This window comes from Festucalex cinctus, chromosome 17 (assembly GCF_051991245.1).
Source record: "Festucalex cinctus isolate MCC-2025b chromosome 17, RoL_Fcin_1.0, whole genome shotgun sequence".
NCBI lineage: Eukaryota > Metazoa > Chordata > Actinopteri > Syngnathiformes > Syngnathidae > Festucalex > Festucalex cinctus.
Window position 1 is genome coordinate 17,616,377 of NC_135427.1, and position 15,968 is coordinate 17,632,344.

Consider the following 15,968-nt stretch of genomic DNA (forward strand, 5'->3'; position numbering starts at 1 on the left):
TATATATATATATATATATATATATATATATATATATATATATGTGGTGAGGCGGCCATATTGTTCCTCCCAAGAAACATTTCTCGTCATACTATTCCATATATTGACAGTATCCAAACTGGAGAACATTTGAGACACTACTTAGTCGAACCAGCAGGATTTTAAGCTTGCAAGGTCCGCTTTGTGGAACTGACACACGCGCACACAAACTAGATGATATACAAACACGTGCGCACGGACGAGCGAGAGAGTTTTCCAATCAAAACGTCCTCCAACGACCTTGACCTATTTCCTGAGGCGGGATGGAGCGGACGGACGGAGAGACGGACTGCGACTCCCATCAGGCTTTGCGCACGACAGGAAACGAGCGGATGCGCTTTTATTTTCCGAGGAAGGAAAATGGAAAAAAATAGCGTTCAGAAGATTTGCACATGGAAGCATTCAAACAATTTGACGATTCTTCAAGTCACGTGGCATGTAAAATAAAATAAAAAAAATTTTTGTCTGCTCTGCTGGTGTGCAGTTTAGTGTCGTGTTGAATTTTGTAGTTTTACGTCGCGGATGTTGTGGAGAACGTAACAGAAAAATTAACATGCAGTCAGTCAACTGTAGCTTTGATTAGGGCTGGTTTTGAGGAAAAAAAAAATCGATTCATTTGAATCCGTTTTCCTTTTCATAGCCCGTTAGCAATTCCAAAAAAACATAAATTAATCCTTTTGATGCTGCTTTTTACCATAAATTCAGGTGAATTTGACAAAAACTAAAAAATTGGATTTTAATTAAAGGTGTATTTTTTGTGTACCATTCACAGGAATTTCAAAGTAGTTTCTTACATTCAAGAAAAACTGACTAAAAAATTTCAAATAGAATTTTAATATTTTTTTTGGTGTAAATTTTTTTTGTACTCTTGACAGGAATTTCAAAGTAATTTCTTACGTGAAAAAACTGACTTATAACTCAGAATATTTTCAATTTACATTTACAATGATTTAATTCAAATTGAATATCATGTAAAAAGAAATGTGCCAAATATAAATATATATAACATAAAAATTTGAATTTTGTGAAAGCCTTGAATCTCAATCAACATGAATTGATGAATTTTAGAAATCCATACCCAGCGCTACTTTGAGGGTCGTGTACTATTTGTGTAGTGCCGTTTAGCGTTAGCACACTGTTGCCGTGGCGATGCTGCTGTTTTCAACAGGCTAAATCTGGACGCAAACTCATGAAATCATAGCCGTCTTATCCATCCACAGTTCGACTTCCTGTGTGGTGTCGTGTACACTCGTCAAATGACCATATATGGAACATGGAGAGAATTAAAAAAAAATACAATAAGTTCTCAATTCTGGCCTCCATCACAGCTGTGAAAAGGTCAAAGGTCAAATGTTGGCAAACGATCACCATAGGGCGTCACCAGTCGGATGTCCTGTGCGAGGCGTTATCCGACGCGTCCGTAACGTTTGCCACGTCTCCGCCGCTGCCGGCTGCCGACGCTCGGGGAATGGCCGAGTCGTAGGAGGCTTCCGGAGGATTCTGCCGGAGGAACAAAAGAAAATACCTGACAGATCACCTGTGCACGAGAGTCGCGAGCATCGTTGCGTACTCACCGAGGCCGCCACGCGGGTTTTGGCGATGAGGGCCAGCTCGGTGGGCTGGTACACGCAACTCCTCAGTTGACCCGTGTAGCCGCTGTACGGGGACACCATCTTGGCGGCTGCAAGCGCAACACCGCAGCAGTCAACATTAGGAGTGGGACGATATATCGATATCGGCCATAAATCGTGATACTTTGTCTCCCAATCGATTATCGATACAACTAAATCAAATATGGCGATATCTGTAGTTCATATCCAGCCACTCGGGGTGTGAATTGCCTCGTATCTGGCGATTCGATCCGTATCACGATTCATAGGTCACGATTCGATTTGATACCGATTAATCCCGACACGAATCTGAAAGTCGATTATCGCGATTGCCAGGATTCCGGCCGACCCGAGACAAGATCCGAGCCTGCCGGCGTCCCCGAGACTTTGCTGCGTGGACCCATTGGGGCAGGTCCAAAGCAAAAAATACTTGGGAAAAAGCCTAGCGATGGAAAATACGTTTTTTACTCTCAATTGAAAATGTATTCTTCTCCCAGTGGTTGCTGAATCAGTGGAGGCTGGTGTCTGTGGATCTCACTCTGCTTCCTCTATCCTTCCTTTAGTTTTTTCCTCTGGTCTCTTGAGATCTCCCTAATCTGTTGGAATTGGGAGGTTTCTGGGATTGGTGCAAGATTCTGGTTTTGGAAGCCTGTGGGTGGCAGGTGGTGTCTGATTGGTGCTGGAGTTTGATTCATCTTTCTTTCCTTTGATCTTTCCTCTGGTCTCCTGGCCAGGTGAGTTAATGAGCACAAACTCACACTTACACCACACCTGGTATGCAAATTGCCTCTCACCCTGCTCGACGTCAGTATTTTTAGCCTGTTTTGCTGCCATTTCTCCTCTAGCCTCCCGTCCCCTCTCCTGTCATGAAAGTTCAAATGTTGGCAAACATTATTTGGCAATGATTGAAGTGAGGCTTTTGCTGTTTCATTAACAGCAGTGTTGCCAAAGTGTCACACGGGCAGGGACGTGTTACCACGGAGACGGCGTCAACACAGGACAGGACGCGCTCAGGGACGACGATGACACATTAACAGGAAGCTGACATTTTCCCAAGGGGGAAATCTTGTTGACTTTGTGCCGACTTCAACCTTGTCAATCGTCAAACATACGTGGCCGTCAGCAAGAGCTCAAGTCAAGCAGCAAGTGGCGCTATCACATCCGAATGTCAACTCACTTTGAAATTCACTTTCAAGACCGATTGTCTTCAAATGAAAATACATTAATGAATCTCAACAACTGATTATCAAATGAATCAACAACTCGTTGAATAATCGAGTGGTCATTTGGGATGTAAATGTTATCGTCATTATTAAACTGATAAGTTTTACTTCTTTCTGTCCCTTTTCATTTCTCTCTTAAGGAATGAAATAAAATTGAATTGAATAAAAAAAAACAACAACAACAACAACTTCAAAATGGTCCAAATCATCTGATTTCAGCCTCTCAAGGATCCATGTCTCATTTTTGACAGACTGATTGATCTTTTGTGTTCATCAAAATAAGTAATTTGCAAACATTGTCGGGCATAATCTTGAATCAATTTCAAAAAAAGCTTTTTTAGTCATTATTTAAAATCCACTCACAATGCCAAACAAACAACAATAATTGGTTAATTCACAAACGGTGAAAAAATGGTTTTGTGGTCCACTTTAATGCAAAGATAATTTTACTCAATTAATTGATGGAATAATCAATAGAATATTTATTCTAGGGCTGCAACTAACAATTATTGCAGTAATTGCTAAAGCTGTTGATCATTTTTCTATTAAAGGATCACATTAAAATGTTTTTTCATCTTTTTTTTTCCCCCCCAAAACCAGGACAGTATTTTAAATCGACATAAATGAACTATGATTCAGTTACTGATTTGGTCTGTCATGTGAGGATAATCGGAAAAATGGCTCATCGTCAATAAATAAATAAATAAATAAATAAATAAATAAATAAAATTGTTGATTCTGGTCCCCCGCGACCCTTGTGAGGAATAAGCACTCAAGACAATGGATGGATGGTTCTGGTTGAAAACTCAGATCATCATCAGTCACGGAGGACAACAAAAATCTGAAAATGTCGACTGTTGAGGATCTGAAATTACAAGCATTTAGACATCCATCCATCCATTTTCTTGACCGCTTATTCCTCACAAGGGTCGCGGGGGCTGCTGGCGCCTATCTCAGCTGGCTCTGGGCAGTAGGCGGGGGACACGCTGGACTGGTTGCCAACCAATCGCAGGGCACACAGAGACGAACAACCATCCACACTCACACGCACACCTAGGGACAATTCGGAGCGCCCAATTAACCTGCCATGCATGTCTTTGGAATGTGGGAGGAGACCGGAGTACCCGGAGAAGACCCACGCGGGCACGGGGAGAACATGCAAACTCCACCCAGGAAGGTCCGAGCCTGGACTCGAACCGGAGACCTCAGAACTGGGAAGCGGACGTGCTAACCACTCGACTACCGTGCCGCCAGCATTTAGACAATTTAAAAAAAAAAAAAAAAAATCATTGCTAATCTATTCATCAATTACCAAAAATTGAATAAATTGATAATCGATAAATGGTTGCATCTTTAATTGTAAAAAATTGTTGGCTATTGACAGTAGGAGTGTGACAATATATCGATATGGTGATAAATTGAGATACTTTGTCTCCCGATAGATTATCAATATACCGACGCAAGTATGGCGATATTTGTAGTATACGGCCACTACCACGGCTCCAATGTTCATGACTTATTGAGCAATGACTTGGCAGGCCACTAGGGGGAGTGCATCATAAGAGTGGCGGGGAAATGGACGCAAGTCTTCAAGAGAAGAAGACTCATCAGCACACTGACTTGTGGAAGACATTCATCTGACTCACTTATGCATACGTTTCTATAAAAAATGTGTCTCGTATCTTCAATTTTAACATTTGAAAACATATTTTATGTTTCGAATTTTTGAAGCACACAATTTCTGAAGAATATTAATATTGATTTGATTGGATTTAATATTTTCTCATCGAACAAAACATCAGTTTTATGCCTTGATTAGTTTTATCGTAGATTATTGTGGATTTATGACCTGAGCAATATATCAATAACCGCGATATCGTGAGATAATCATTACATTGAGCCTTGTATCGCATATCGTATCGTATTGTGAGGTACCCAACCCCTACCTTGCGCGTTCTCGTCCACGCTGAACGCTTTGTTGTCTGCGAAGACTTTGCCAGCGTTCCGCTCCTTGAGGATGTTCTCGTAGCCGATTCCTCCGCCCGGGTACGCGTCCTCCCCAAACTCGGGCTCGTCATCCGCATCCCCGGCCAGGCAGCAGACTTGCGGGACGGCAACCAGCGCCAGGAAGACCCAAGCGTTGACCACCAGGGCCACGGCCAGCGTGGGGTCGTCCCAGCGGGGCCCGCCGCCGCCCCGGTTCCCGTAGACGTACATGGCGATCCACGCCGCCCAGATGCCAACAGACACGATGCCACACGCCGCCGTGAGGGCGCCCTCCCTCCTCCACCGCTTGCCTTTTCCCGCCATGACGCCCAGGCCGGCGCCCAGGGCGGCCAGCAGGAGCGCCATCACGTAGATGAGTGCCATGACGAAGTCGGCGTTGGCCACCCGGCAGGCGGCGGCGGCTGCCCCCTCGCCGTCCGGCCGGCGCGCCACCGTGATGATCAGCCACTCGGCGTTGATCAGCACCTCCACCGACCATAGCGCCAAGGCGGCGAGGCACGAGATCCACGCCCGCGGGGCCCGCTCCGTCCTGGCCAGGGCGTTGAGGCGCACGCCTTGGACCAGCAGGCACGAGAAGCAGCCGGCGAAGAGGACGCCGAACAGGAAGCGGCGCGAGGCGCAGGTGGAGAGGTCCTCGCCCACGACGAAGGCGAAGGTCAGGCCGAAGAGGCCGGCCGTGCACGTCAGGAAGCCGGCGTGGAGCGCCACCGCGTTCCTACGCTGGCGCTCGCGCGTGAACGGCACGTTGGCCAGCAGCGCGATCAACAGGACCAGGCTGACCGCGACGCCCGCCGAGGCAAAGGCCTCCACCGCCACGCCCCACACCGCGTCCAGGTCGCACAATGCAAAGTAGAGGGGTGACACTTGGGGGCCGCAGCCTGACGGGCGACTCGTGTTGTTGGATGACATCGCGCTCGTCAGCGAAGACTTCCTGTTAACACACACACACACAAAAATACTCGTCAGGTTGGGTGGGGAGACATGCACCGATTATTATTCAAGTAGGGATAGACCGATTATCAGCCAGGCCGACTATCGGAGCTGATATTGTGAACTTTGACGAATATCAGCATCGGCCATTTTGAAAAGCTGACGACCAAAAACAGATCAATTTCGAACTGTGGTAATTTCAGGGAAATATTTCTTAACATTTTTATTTTATTTTTTATTATTTTTTATTTATATTTTATTATTTATTTTATATTGTTTCATTTATTTATTTATATATATATTTGTTTAATTTATTTTTATTTGATTTGATTTATTATTCAAGCCGACCAGTTATCAGCCAGGCCAACTATCAGAGCTGATTTTGTGAATTTTGACAAATAGCAGCATCGACTATTTTGAAAAGCGCTGACAGCCAATAAGAGATCAATTTCAAACTGTGTTAACTATTTCTTAACATTTCCCGGGAACATTTGAGGAGATGCTGCCGACTATGGAAACTCTCGGCCCCTTCTGGTTTGGTTTAAAATTAAAACTAAAAGAAAGATTTTTTTTTTTTTTTTTTTTTTTAAATAAGAGGGAGCTATTTGACTTGTTGAAGTTTTCATTTAACCTTTAAATACATAATGACCCTGGACATTTTGTTAGAATTAAAAAACAAAAATATTGCCTCAGATTAAAAAAAAAGAAAAAAAGAAAAAAAAGAGCAACATTTTGTAAATCTAAAAAGTGGTTCAATAAATACATACTTAAATCATTTTTGACAAAGTTAATTGTTGGATTTGGACACCGATATTTTCCCTTTTAGGGAAAGTGAATGTTGGCTCCAATAATCGGCTCTTCTAATAATTAGGGCTGGGAATCTTTGACTGTCTCACAATTCGATTTGATTACGATTTTTGGGTCTACGATTCGATTCAGAATCGATTTTCGATTCTCGATTCAAACGATTTTCGATTCAGAATTATTTGATTGACAAATGATTTCTGCTTCAATTTATAGATATGCACAACATTGTCATCATCTACTCCAGTCTGCTTTGTAAGACAAAATGACAAATAAGAGACATTAAAGTGTATTTTTTGTTTTGTTTAAACATTTATTAATTTTGTATTGTAAGTGCCTTTTTCCCACAAAAACAGCATGTGGGCTACAACTGCCTTTTCCCCTTCTTCTTCATTTCTAATTTAAATAAAATCGATTTTTGGATATTAATATCGATTCGATTTGATTAATAAATGAGAATCTTGATTCTTTTATGAATCTATGTTTTGGCACACCCCTACTAATAATCGTTAATGTATCAGTGCTGGGGGGAAAAAAAAAAAAAAAAGCACGCACGCACACAACTTGTCAGCTGTGAGATGAGGCGAGAGAGAAACATTAATGTTTAACTCAAGTCAAATATTTCAAGTTTGACGCGGGTGAAAGTGCACAAATGAGCTTCCGAAAAGTCAACATAGCGGACGTGTACAGTCACTAGTGCACTCAAATTTAATGTCGAGTGTGATTTTATTGAGTTTAATTGAGTGTATTTTTATTGCAGCATTGTATAGTTGAATGAACTGCAATAGTGTATCATTTTGTTTATCGTGTTGTGTGGCGTTGTTCAGTATTGTCGTGTACTATTGAGTGTTAAGTCACAGCTGCGCGATAGCAACAAGGTCCCTGTGATGGTTGCCATGGTGACCTCTGCATGATTGGCATTTGTCAAGCATCCCCATCCATCCTGATATGATGAAAGATGCTAATGCTAGCGCAGCTAGCTGCTAACCAAGCAGAAGGGTGAAAAAACTACACAATCATCGGACAAAAACTCAAAAATAAAATTAAATATGAAAATATTAAATATGAAAATGTACTTAACGCGTCCAAAAAGTACAACAAAAAGTAAAACTTACAGAGACTGGGGTGACAAATAGAATTTAAAAATTAATTTGAAAGTAACAAATGGAGTGCGAGTGATGCATTGACGTACCTGACGGCCGAGCTCAGATTGATCAGTCAAGACGGGAGGCAAAAAAGTGGGGACAAACGCCACATTCACCTGCTCTCAGGTGGCTTCACTTGCACTCTTTGCGTGTTCACCCGCTGAAGCGCAAAGGAGAAAATCCCTTGGCCAGGTTGGAAGGGGAGGGGCCACGCTTGAACGCAGTAAGCTGCTGCGCCACTACAATTGAGGGTGGAGAGACGCCTGGTGGCGATATCCTGTAATGATGAAAATACCTGCTTGCATGTATAGTACCAGGAAAACAATAGTAAGGAATAAATAAATACAAATACAGTGAACTACTATTTTCCATTTATTTTTGGGAAGTGACTTGAAAGAAATAGTTGGTAAAATCTTATTTTAAAATTGCAATATGGAACAGATTTTCTGGCCAAAATAAAAAATAAATAAAAATAAAGATAATAAACATGTAGCGTCACCAATGTGCACGAGGAGCCTGCAGCCTTAAAAAACAAAAACAAAAAAAAACAAAAAACAAAACAAAAAAAACAGTAATGAGGCATTGTGATTTCCTAGGAATGTTGCATAAGTGATCATTTTATAGAAATGGTGTTACATATTGATAAGTATCAGTTTCCTATTTATTGGGACAAATCAATAACATATCACATAAATGAGTGTCATTAATAAAAACTCATAACATTTATAATTCAAACAAGTTTCTTAATTCAGACGCGTGCACACAGTCTAAATAAGGAGTGTGACGATATATCAATATCGCGATAAATCGTAATACTTTGTCTCTCCTCCTGTCTGCCTACGCAAGTACCGCGATTATTTGTTAATATTCAGCCACTATAACGGCTCCATTGTTCTTGACTTGAGCAATTCCTTGGCGGGCCGCTAGGGGGAGCCCCTCGTAGTGGCGGGGAAATGGATGCAAGGCTTGAGGTGACTCATGAGCTTCGTCTTATTATATATTTTTTAAATTAAATTATATATATATATATATATATATTACTTTTATTATATGCATTTCTAATTCTCATTTTTTAAATTTATTTCCATTTTTCATTTATTTATATTAATTATTTTATTAGTTTTTTCGTAGATTATTGTGGATTTATGACCTGACCAATATATCGATACTCATGTTATCGTCATATCGTGAGATAATTGTTATTGTGAGCCTTGTATCGCACATTGTATCGTATAGTGAGGTACCCAGGGGTTCCCACCACAAGTCTAAATGGAGTACACTGAGTAGTAGCAATGACTTGCTGTCTTCTAGTGGTCACCTTGTGTAAGTGCAAGCAGTTTGGAGGACACTCAAGTGCAGTGGAGCTGATAATCTCCGACACGCACATCTACTACTCTATTTTTATTTTATATTCATGCATGTAAATTTCATCTGAATATATTTTTAAAGAGCATATACTGTATTGAAATGCATTTATATTGGATGAAAGTTTATATGCTGTATCCATGTTGTATTATTCTTCATACAGTATGTACCATACAAATGAAGGGTGTTTTGTTGTCGTGGCAACGGCACATCTATACAAACTTACTTTGTTTGTGGGGACCGCACATTAAAGTTCTTCTGTTTGAACCCGCGTGTCAGGTTCTGAACTGGAGTCATCCTTGTCGTCGTCCATGGTGGCGTACGGCCTCCCAGGCCAGGCTCCACCCAGGAAGCGGGCACATCCGATGACCCACATTCAAAAGTCCTTGTCATCGTCATCCACATCAGATGCAGGCAGGAAGAGGAGGACGCTCAGAGATGAAGAAGATGAAGGTGGTGATGCAACTGCTGCTTCAGGCTGCGTGCGTGCTGACGGCGGCGGCGGGTGAGGCAAAGCTTTTTAAATTCTCAAACGCGGGACTGAAAAATCGACTTGATCGTGGGTCCACGTAAAGTTGTTGTAAGGTTTTCTCCAGGCAGGTACTCCGGCAATCTCCTACATTTAAGAGATTCATTGTTAGACTCCAAATTGTCCTTCGGTATGAACATGTTTGCAAACGTTTGCCATGTGATTGGTTGACAATCTGTCTCGGTCGTAGTCCACATCTCGGCCCAAGTTGGTCAGGACAGACTCCAGTTCAAGTCCAGCTGGAGAAAATGAGCATTTGCTAATTTTGGAGTAGAATTTCATCAAGTAGTTGACCAGGAACCAGTCGAGAAACGATGAATCTGGTCATCATGCCGGTGAGGACTCATGACAAGTGGATCAATAACTACACAGGGGGGCTGAGTTTTAATTAAATGTGACCCACAATCAGTTACCAGGCCACTGATGATCAATGACCTAATGACTTTCCTAGTAACAGCGGGCAGAAGCTTCACAATGAACCAAAAACTCAACACAGAAAAGACAAGTCAAGTGTTTTGGGGCCCTAAAATTGGCACTAAACGTGTCTCAGATTCAGTGAGAGCCTCAAGTCCAGAGACACTTTGCTGGATTTAGTGATTCTGGCTTGAATTCTCCCTCCAAAGTCAAGTTCCTATCAATTGAGAAGCTTCTAGTTTCAAGAAATGTCAAGGATCTAGTCCTGAGATGAGGTACAAGTCCCAGGAGAACTTTCTAGTCTAGGGCCAATGTCTCAAGTGAAGGTTCGACAACACGTCAATTAATTTCATGCGATTTGAGTTCACTGTCAACTCTCAAGCATGTGCGAGAACTTTCTACACAAATTCCATCCACTAATTCAGGCTTCCCCAATCCTGGTCCTCGAGCGTGGAGAAGCCCTCTAGGTTTGAAATGTTTCCGTCTTCCAACACACCTGATTCTAAAGACCAAGATCGTTATCAGGCTTCTGCAGAGCTGGCTGATGAGATGATTATATGGATCAGGTGTGTTGGAGGGCGGAAACATCTCAAACTTGAAGGACTCCGGCCCTCAATGACCAGAATTGAGGAAGCCTGCTCGAATTCGTCCTGATGTCATGTTGTCACTTGCTCTTGTTCTCAATTATTATTACACTCCATGTCATCTCCTCCCCTCGTCCCCCGTCCCCCGTCCCCCGTCCCCCTCCCCCCTCCCCCTCCCCTGGGGTTCCTTCCCTGGCCCAGGTTTCAGGCTCCGGGGACTGGGCGGGAGGTGGTAGCGGCCTGTCCTACTCCGGTAGAATTACTGGTGCCCTGGGTGGGCGCGGCGGCCAGAGGGCTGACCGGTCTCCCCACCGCACTGGCCCTGTCTGCCCTTCAGGGTGCTTGGGCGGTTTGCGCGCGCGCGCCTCCAACAACCGCCGGGTTGGGAGAGGCCCCACTGGTCGCTCCTCTTAACTCACTTCACTAGTTTTGGATACACTTTGGAAATATACACATAGGGGAAAAAAATCATTCTTAGAACCTCTCTTTGGATTTACACGATGGCGCTCTTCAAATAAACTTGTCTTGCCTCGCCTCAGGGCCCCTGAAGGTGGACAGCGGACCAGACGGCGGCATGGACACCCTGAGCCACTCTCTGACACTGGTTCAGCGTCTGGAGGCGCTCCTGCTGCAGGGCAACGGCAGCGACGTGATGCTGCGGGTGGAGACCCCCAACGCCGACGAGGTGAAGCTGATGGCGGTCCACGCGCTGGTTCTGTCGCTGCAGAGTCCGGTCCTGGAGGACATGCTGCGGGATCGAAACGGCAGCATGCTCACGTTGCGCGAGACCCCAGAATGCGCCGCAGTCTTCGAAAAGTTCGTCAGGTTGGACCAGTCCCGCGTCGCACAAACAAAAATACAGACAACATTAAAAACAAAATAAAAAACACATCAGTCAATGTCAGGGCACATGAAGACAAACCAGCATTCACACCTACGGATAATTTAGAGTCTTGAGTAAAACTAACATGCTAACATGTTTTTGGAATGCGTGACAGTTTTTTTCCATTCCCTGCGGTTACAGATACCTGTACTGCGGCGACCTCTCCCTGCGACTAGATCAGGCCACCCCCTTGCACCGCCTGGCCACCAAGTACCAGGTGGTGGCACTGCAGCAGGGCCTCACTCGCTACATGACTCTTAACTTGGCCCGGGAATCGCCTTCTGGCCACGTGGCGGGCTGGTACGAGTACGCGGTGGAGGCAGGCGATGCGGCGCTGCGGGACGGCTGCCTGCAGTACCTGGCCTGGAACCTGTCCTCGGTCCTGCAGAGCGGAGAGTGGACCGGTCTCAGCTCCCAGCTGCTCATGACGCTTCTACGCCGGTCCGATTTGGTTCTGCACAGTGAGATGGAGCTCTTTGCCGGGCTTGAGGAGTGGATCTCGCATAACCGTCCCGACGGGCTGACGGCGGAGAATGCGCTGAGAGCGGTGCGCTACGCCATGATGCCACCCCGAGAGCTCTTCCGCCTTCAGACCCAGTCGGCGGTCTTGGCCCGTTACCGGGAGTCGGTCCGCGACCTGCTCTACATGTCCTACCAGTTCCATGCTGCCTCCCCCGTGCACATGGCCAAGTACTTTGACGTCAATTGCAGCTTGTTTGTGCCCAGGAACTACCTGGCCCCGCTGTGGGGTTCCCCCTGGGTGGTGAGCAACCCCACCCGCGATGACCGCAGCACCAGCTTCCAGACGCAGCTCGGGCCCAGCGGTCATGACGCCAGCAAGCGGGTAATTTACTAACTCCCCCGTCTACTCTTTTGCTGTATTCTCCTAATTTGGCAGTTACATTCCACTCCAACGCAGCTTTCCGTTGACTACCGTCAAAGTGGGTCAATAAAGAGTATTTGTAAATGGTCACAAATATTTGTTGGAAGCCGCTCCAACTGATTTGATCCGACCTGGATTTATTCAATCTCTCTTTACTGGGTCGTATTAGTTCATTCAAGCACACAGTAAATTCCCTTCAATATGGACTCCCCCCTTTTCGGGTCACAAACCCCAAACTTTACGTTGTCAAAGGTTTAGCTTACAGGCAAGTGCTGAGCTTAAATCGGAAACCATGTAAATCCGCAGGTTACCTGGAACGTCCTGTTCTCGCCCCGCTGGCTGCCCCTCAGCATGAGGCCCATGTACATCGAGACGGGCGCCATGCAGCCCACGCGTGCGGAGGGCGGGCGCCCCCGCATCATCGTCACGCCCGCCACCTCCAGCGCCGACTTTGCCGGCGTGAGCTTCCAGAAGACTGTCCTGGTGGTGGCGCAGCAGCAGGGCCGGCTGCTGGTCAAGCACGTGTACGACTTCCACCAGAGCACCGAGGAGAACGGAGACTTCCTGGCCGATGCCGACCTGCACCGCCGGACCTCTGAGTACCTGGTGGACGGGTCATTGATGCTCCACGTGGTGGTCAAGCCCATGTACCAGAGCCTCGTCGCCAGCAAGAACTAAATCATGCACACATGCCAATCGCAACCCCAGAAGGTAAAAACCCTGCCACAGTTTGGCTTTAGTCACAGGTGCTTCTACTCAACAATCTCGTTTAACTGCCTAAACTATGGCAGGGTTTTTACTTTCTGGATTTCCCATCTCTGCCTCTACGTCTGCGGAGATTTTCAGTCGCAAGGTCACGTTAAGTCGCAAAGGTTGAACACAGGCAATAGGAATCCCCGTGTTTGTTGAAGACGGTTTACCTTTAATCCAAAGAGGCTTCTTCACCTCTAAATGTAAACCTCCAGGAGTGTCGTGTCATCCTACATCACTTATTGTCCGCTTGAAACAAAGTCCTGATATCACTCATACAAAGACTGACCCTGATGGGAAAAGCAGACACCCAGCCACCAAGCGGGTGAAAAACTGATCGCTATGCACATAATGTCAACAAGCCTAATATGATCACCACCAGAGACAAAGAGGACAGTCCAAAACTAAAATTAGGAAGTGAAGAAGCCTTTTGGTTTAAAAGTCAAATTTTTTAACAGCCAACAAGAGTCCGGTTGTCTCCATTCCACCTTTGCAGCTGATCAGATCTCTTTCATCTCTCATTCGAGCGGGAGTTTGCAGGTTTTTGCCTTCAGAAGGCATTGTAAGATCAACTGTCAGACAAGTGTCAATCCGACCTTTGATGACTCTTTTGGAATATGTATCCCAAAAACATGCCCATCCCGGTTTACAAACAACTGAGCAAACCAGAAGCAGAACAAGTGCACCGAAGGCAGCCGAGAGGGTTTAGAACAAACGTGGTCTTAGCATTTCTGCTCCACGTTTGGATCTTATGATTGTGCATTCACAGAAATAAGTCTTCCAAAGATAAATTTTGTGTTAATGTAAGACTATCAACGAATAAGTAAAGCTACCACCGTAGCAGCTAATGCCGGTTTGTCAAAAGTCCTATTACTAGCTTAGCATTGCTAGCACAAGTCTTTTGTTGAAGGCTGATGGCATTTTCTTGATTCATCATGATGCCACAATTCCATAATTTTGTTCCATTATGAGGGGCTGTGTTTGAGAATCGGGCTCGTGCAGGTTAGCGTTGGAATTAGTGGCGTGAAGCGAAAAACTGCAAACTCCACCGTCAAGTGGTGCGACTACCATGGTCAACTATACACGCAAGGGAGCCCAACATATTTGCAATTTTGTTGGCTTCCTCATTATTTGTGGAACTCCCTGATGATTATTTGTAGGATTTTTTTTCTGCTCACATGCCATTTTTTTTGGTTCACTTGTTTGCGATTTTGGGGGAAATCTTGATCATGGCAATCATAAGGAGTTTTTTTTTTGGTTTGTTTGTTTTTTTAGGTAGAGTCAAGTGATGGACGATGAGCGAACATCCGCAATTTTTTTTATTTTTTTTAAAAGTACATTTTCATAAGCGGATGGGAAAGCAAATAGAGGGTTGCCGATTGACATTTTTGTGCTCTCATTTGTCGTGTCGTCGTCATCGTCGTCTTCCCGCCACGCTGACGTCGTGTTGCCTCTCAAACTTCTGGTGCTATTTATTTACTTTTGACTACATTGTAGATGTGCTCCCTTCAACTCTTTCCACATTTATTCAACTTTACACTTGAAACCAAATATTACAAAAGCACAATAATAAACTTGTTGAAATTGAATTAATCTGTAAAGTTCTTCTATTGGATTCTTCGAAAATTCAGAGTTAAAGGCCGAGTCTGCCGGTTTCACTCTGGAAAAGGCACTTTTTAACTACAGGATTTAAACAAACAAACTACTTCTCAATTTACAGATCAGGGCTTGTCTTCATTTCTGTTGGTGATTTTGTCCTCAACACTCACCCCCCAGCCTGTATTTTGCCATTTGTGTTTGTTTTGTAAACAGCGGGACGTTTCTGTGGAAAGACAGTGTTTACAACCCTCCAGCCAATCGCAGAGCGGGGTGTGGCGTGTCGCAAACGGGGCTTGGCGAATTTGCCGGCTGTGTGACGTCACTCCCGCGACAATTTGAAAGCAACACGGATTTTTTTTTCTCACTCACTCACTCACTCACTCACTCACTCACTCACTCACTCACTCACTCACTCACAGAAGTTTAAAAAATAATAATCCGTGCTGCTTTCAAATTGCCGCGGGAGTGATGTCACGCAGCCGGCAAATTCGCCCGACCCGTTTGCAACACGCCACCCCCCGCTCTGCGATTGGCTGGAGGGGTGTAAACACTGTCTTTCCACAGGAACGTCCCGCTGTTTACAAAAACAACACACAATGGCAAAATACAGGTTGGGGGGGTTGGGGTTTTAGGATAAAATCACCCCCACACATTATGAAAAGCCCATATCTATAAATTGAGAAGTAGTTTGATTAAATTCTGTATTTAAAAAGTGCCTTTTCCAGAGTGAAACCAGCAGATTGGGCCTTTAAGTCAGTAACACTGAGGGAGACCATTTTTTGTTGAATTAATGGCCGTTTTGGACTCATTTTTGGTTTCAGAATTTTAAATTGATTTCAGTTTTTCTCCATCACATCAAGTTTTTTAACTACAGAATCAATACTCCGATAAACTAGAAATGAGAAGAATGGAAAATTACCATTTATTTCAAGCAATTTGAAGGGAAAATGCTTTATTGCCATATAAGGGTCTGCCTTGAAAACTGTCAGTTGGTTTTTTTTTTTAATATCAAAAGTACTAATAGTATCAGATTGGTCCTTGGTTTTGGTATCTGAAACTACTCGACTTGAGTACCGGTAGTCGTACTGGTATCGGTCTGAAAAAGCAATTATTGGTCATCCCTATGAATAATCAGAGAGCCAGGAATCAGTATCGGGCTCATCGCTGCTTTATATCATATTCATGTATTGGGTACTGGTGAAT

The 15,968-nt window shown here is 44.4% G+C and overlaps 2 protein-coding genes and 1 long non-coding RNA gene across 3 annotated transcripts in view; 1 reads left to right on the top strand and 2 right to left on the bottom strand.

Annotated features, from left to right (window-relative positions):
• Positions 1 to 10,778, bottom strand: gprc5c (G protein-coupled receptor, class C, group 5, member C). Its single transcript, XM_077503015.1, has 5 exons — positions 9,350 to 10,778; positions 7,806 to 8,035; positions 4,819 to 5,810; positions 1,614 to 1,720; positions 1 to 1,539 (listed from the first exon to the last, which is right to left on the bottom strand). Exons 3-5 carry the CDS (start codon positions 5,786 to 5,788, stop codon positions 1,417 to 1,419), a joined length of 1,200 nt encoding a protein of 399 aa, XP_077359141.1. The 5' UTR covers positions 5,789 to 5,810; positions 7,806 to 8,035; positions 9,350 to 10,778; the 3' UTR covers positions 1 to 1,416.
• btbd17a (BTB (POZ) domain containing 17a) lies at positions 9,501 to 14,724 on the top strand. The gene is made up of 4 exons (XM_077503014.1): positions 9,501 to 9,628; positions 11,190 to 11,475; positions 11,675 to 12,377; positions 12,723 to 14,724. The coding sequence occupies exons 1-4, from the start codon at positions 9,532 to 9,534 to the stop codon at positions 13,092 to 13,094; spliced, it is 1,458 nt and encodes a 485-aa protein (XP_077359140.1). The 5' UTR covers positions 9,501 to 9,531; the 3' UTR covers positions 13,095 to 14,724.
• LOC144005101 (uncharacterized) overlaps positions 10,837 to 15,968 on the bottom strand; it is a 26,763-nt gene continuing 21,631 nt past the window's right edge. The window contains exon 4 of the long non-coding RNA XR_013279495.1: positions 10,837 to 11,915. This is a non-coding gene — a long non-coding RNA (uncharacterized LOC144005101). The remainder of the gene's footprint in view (positions 11,916 to 15,968) is intronic.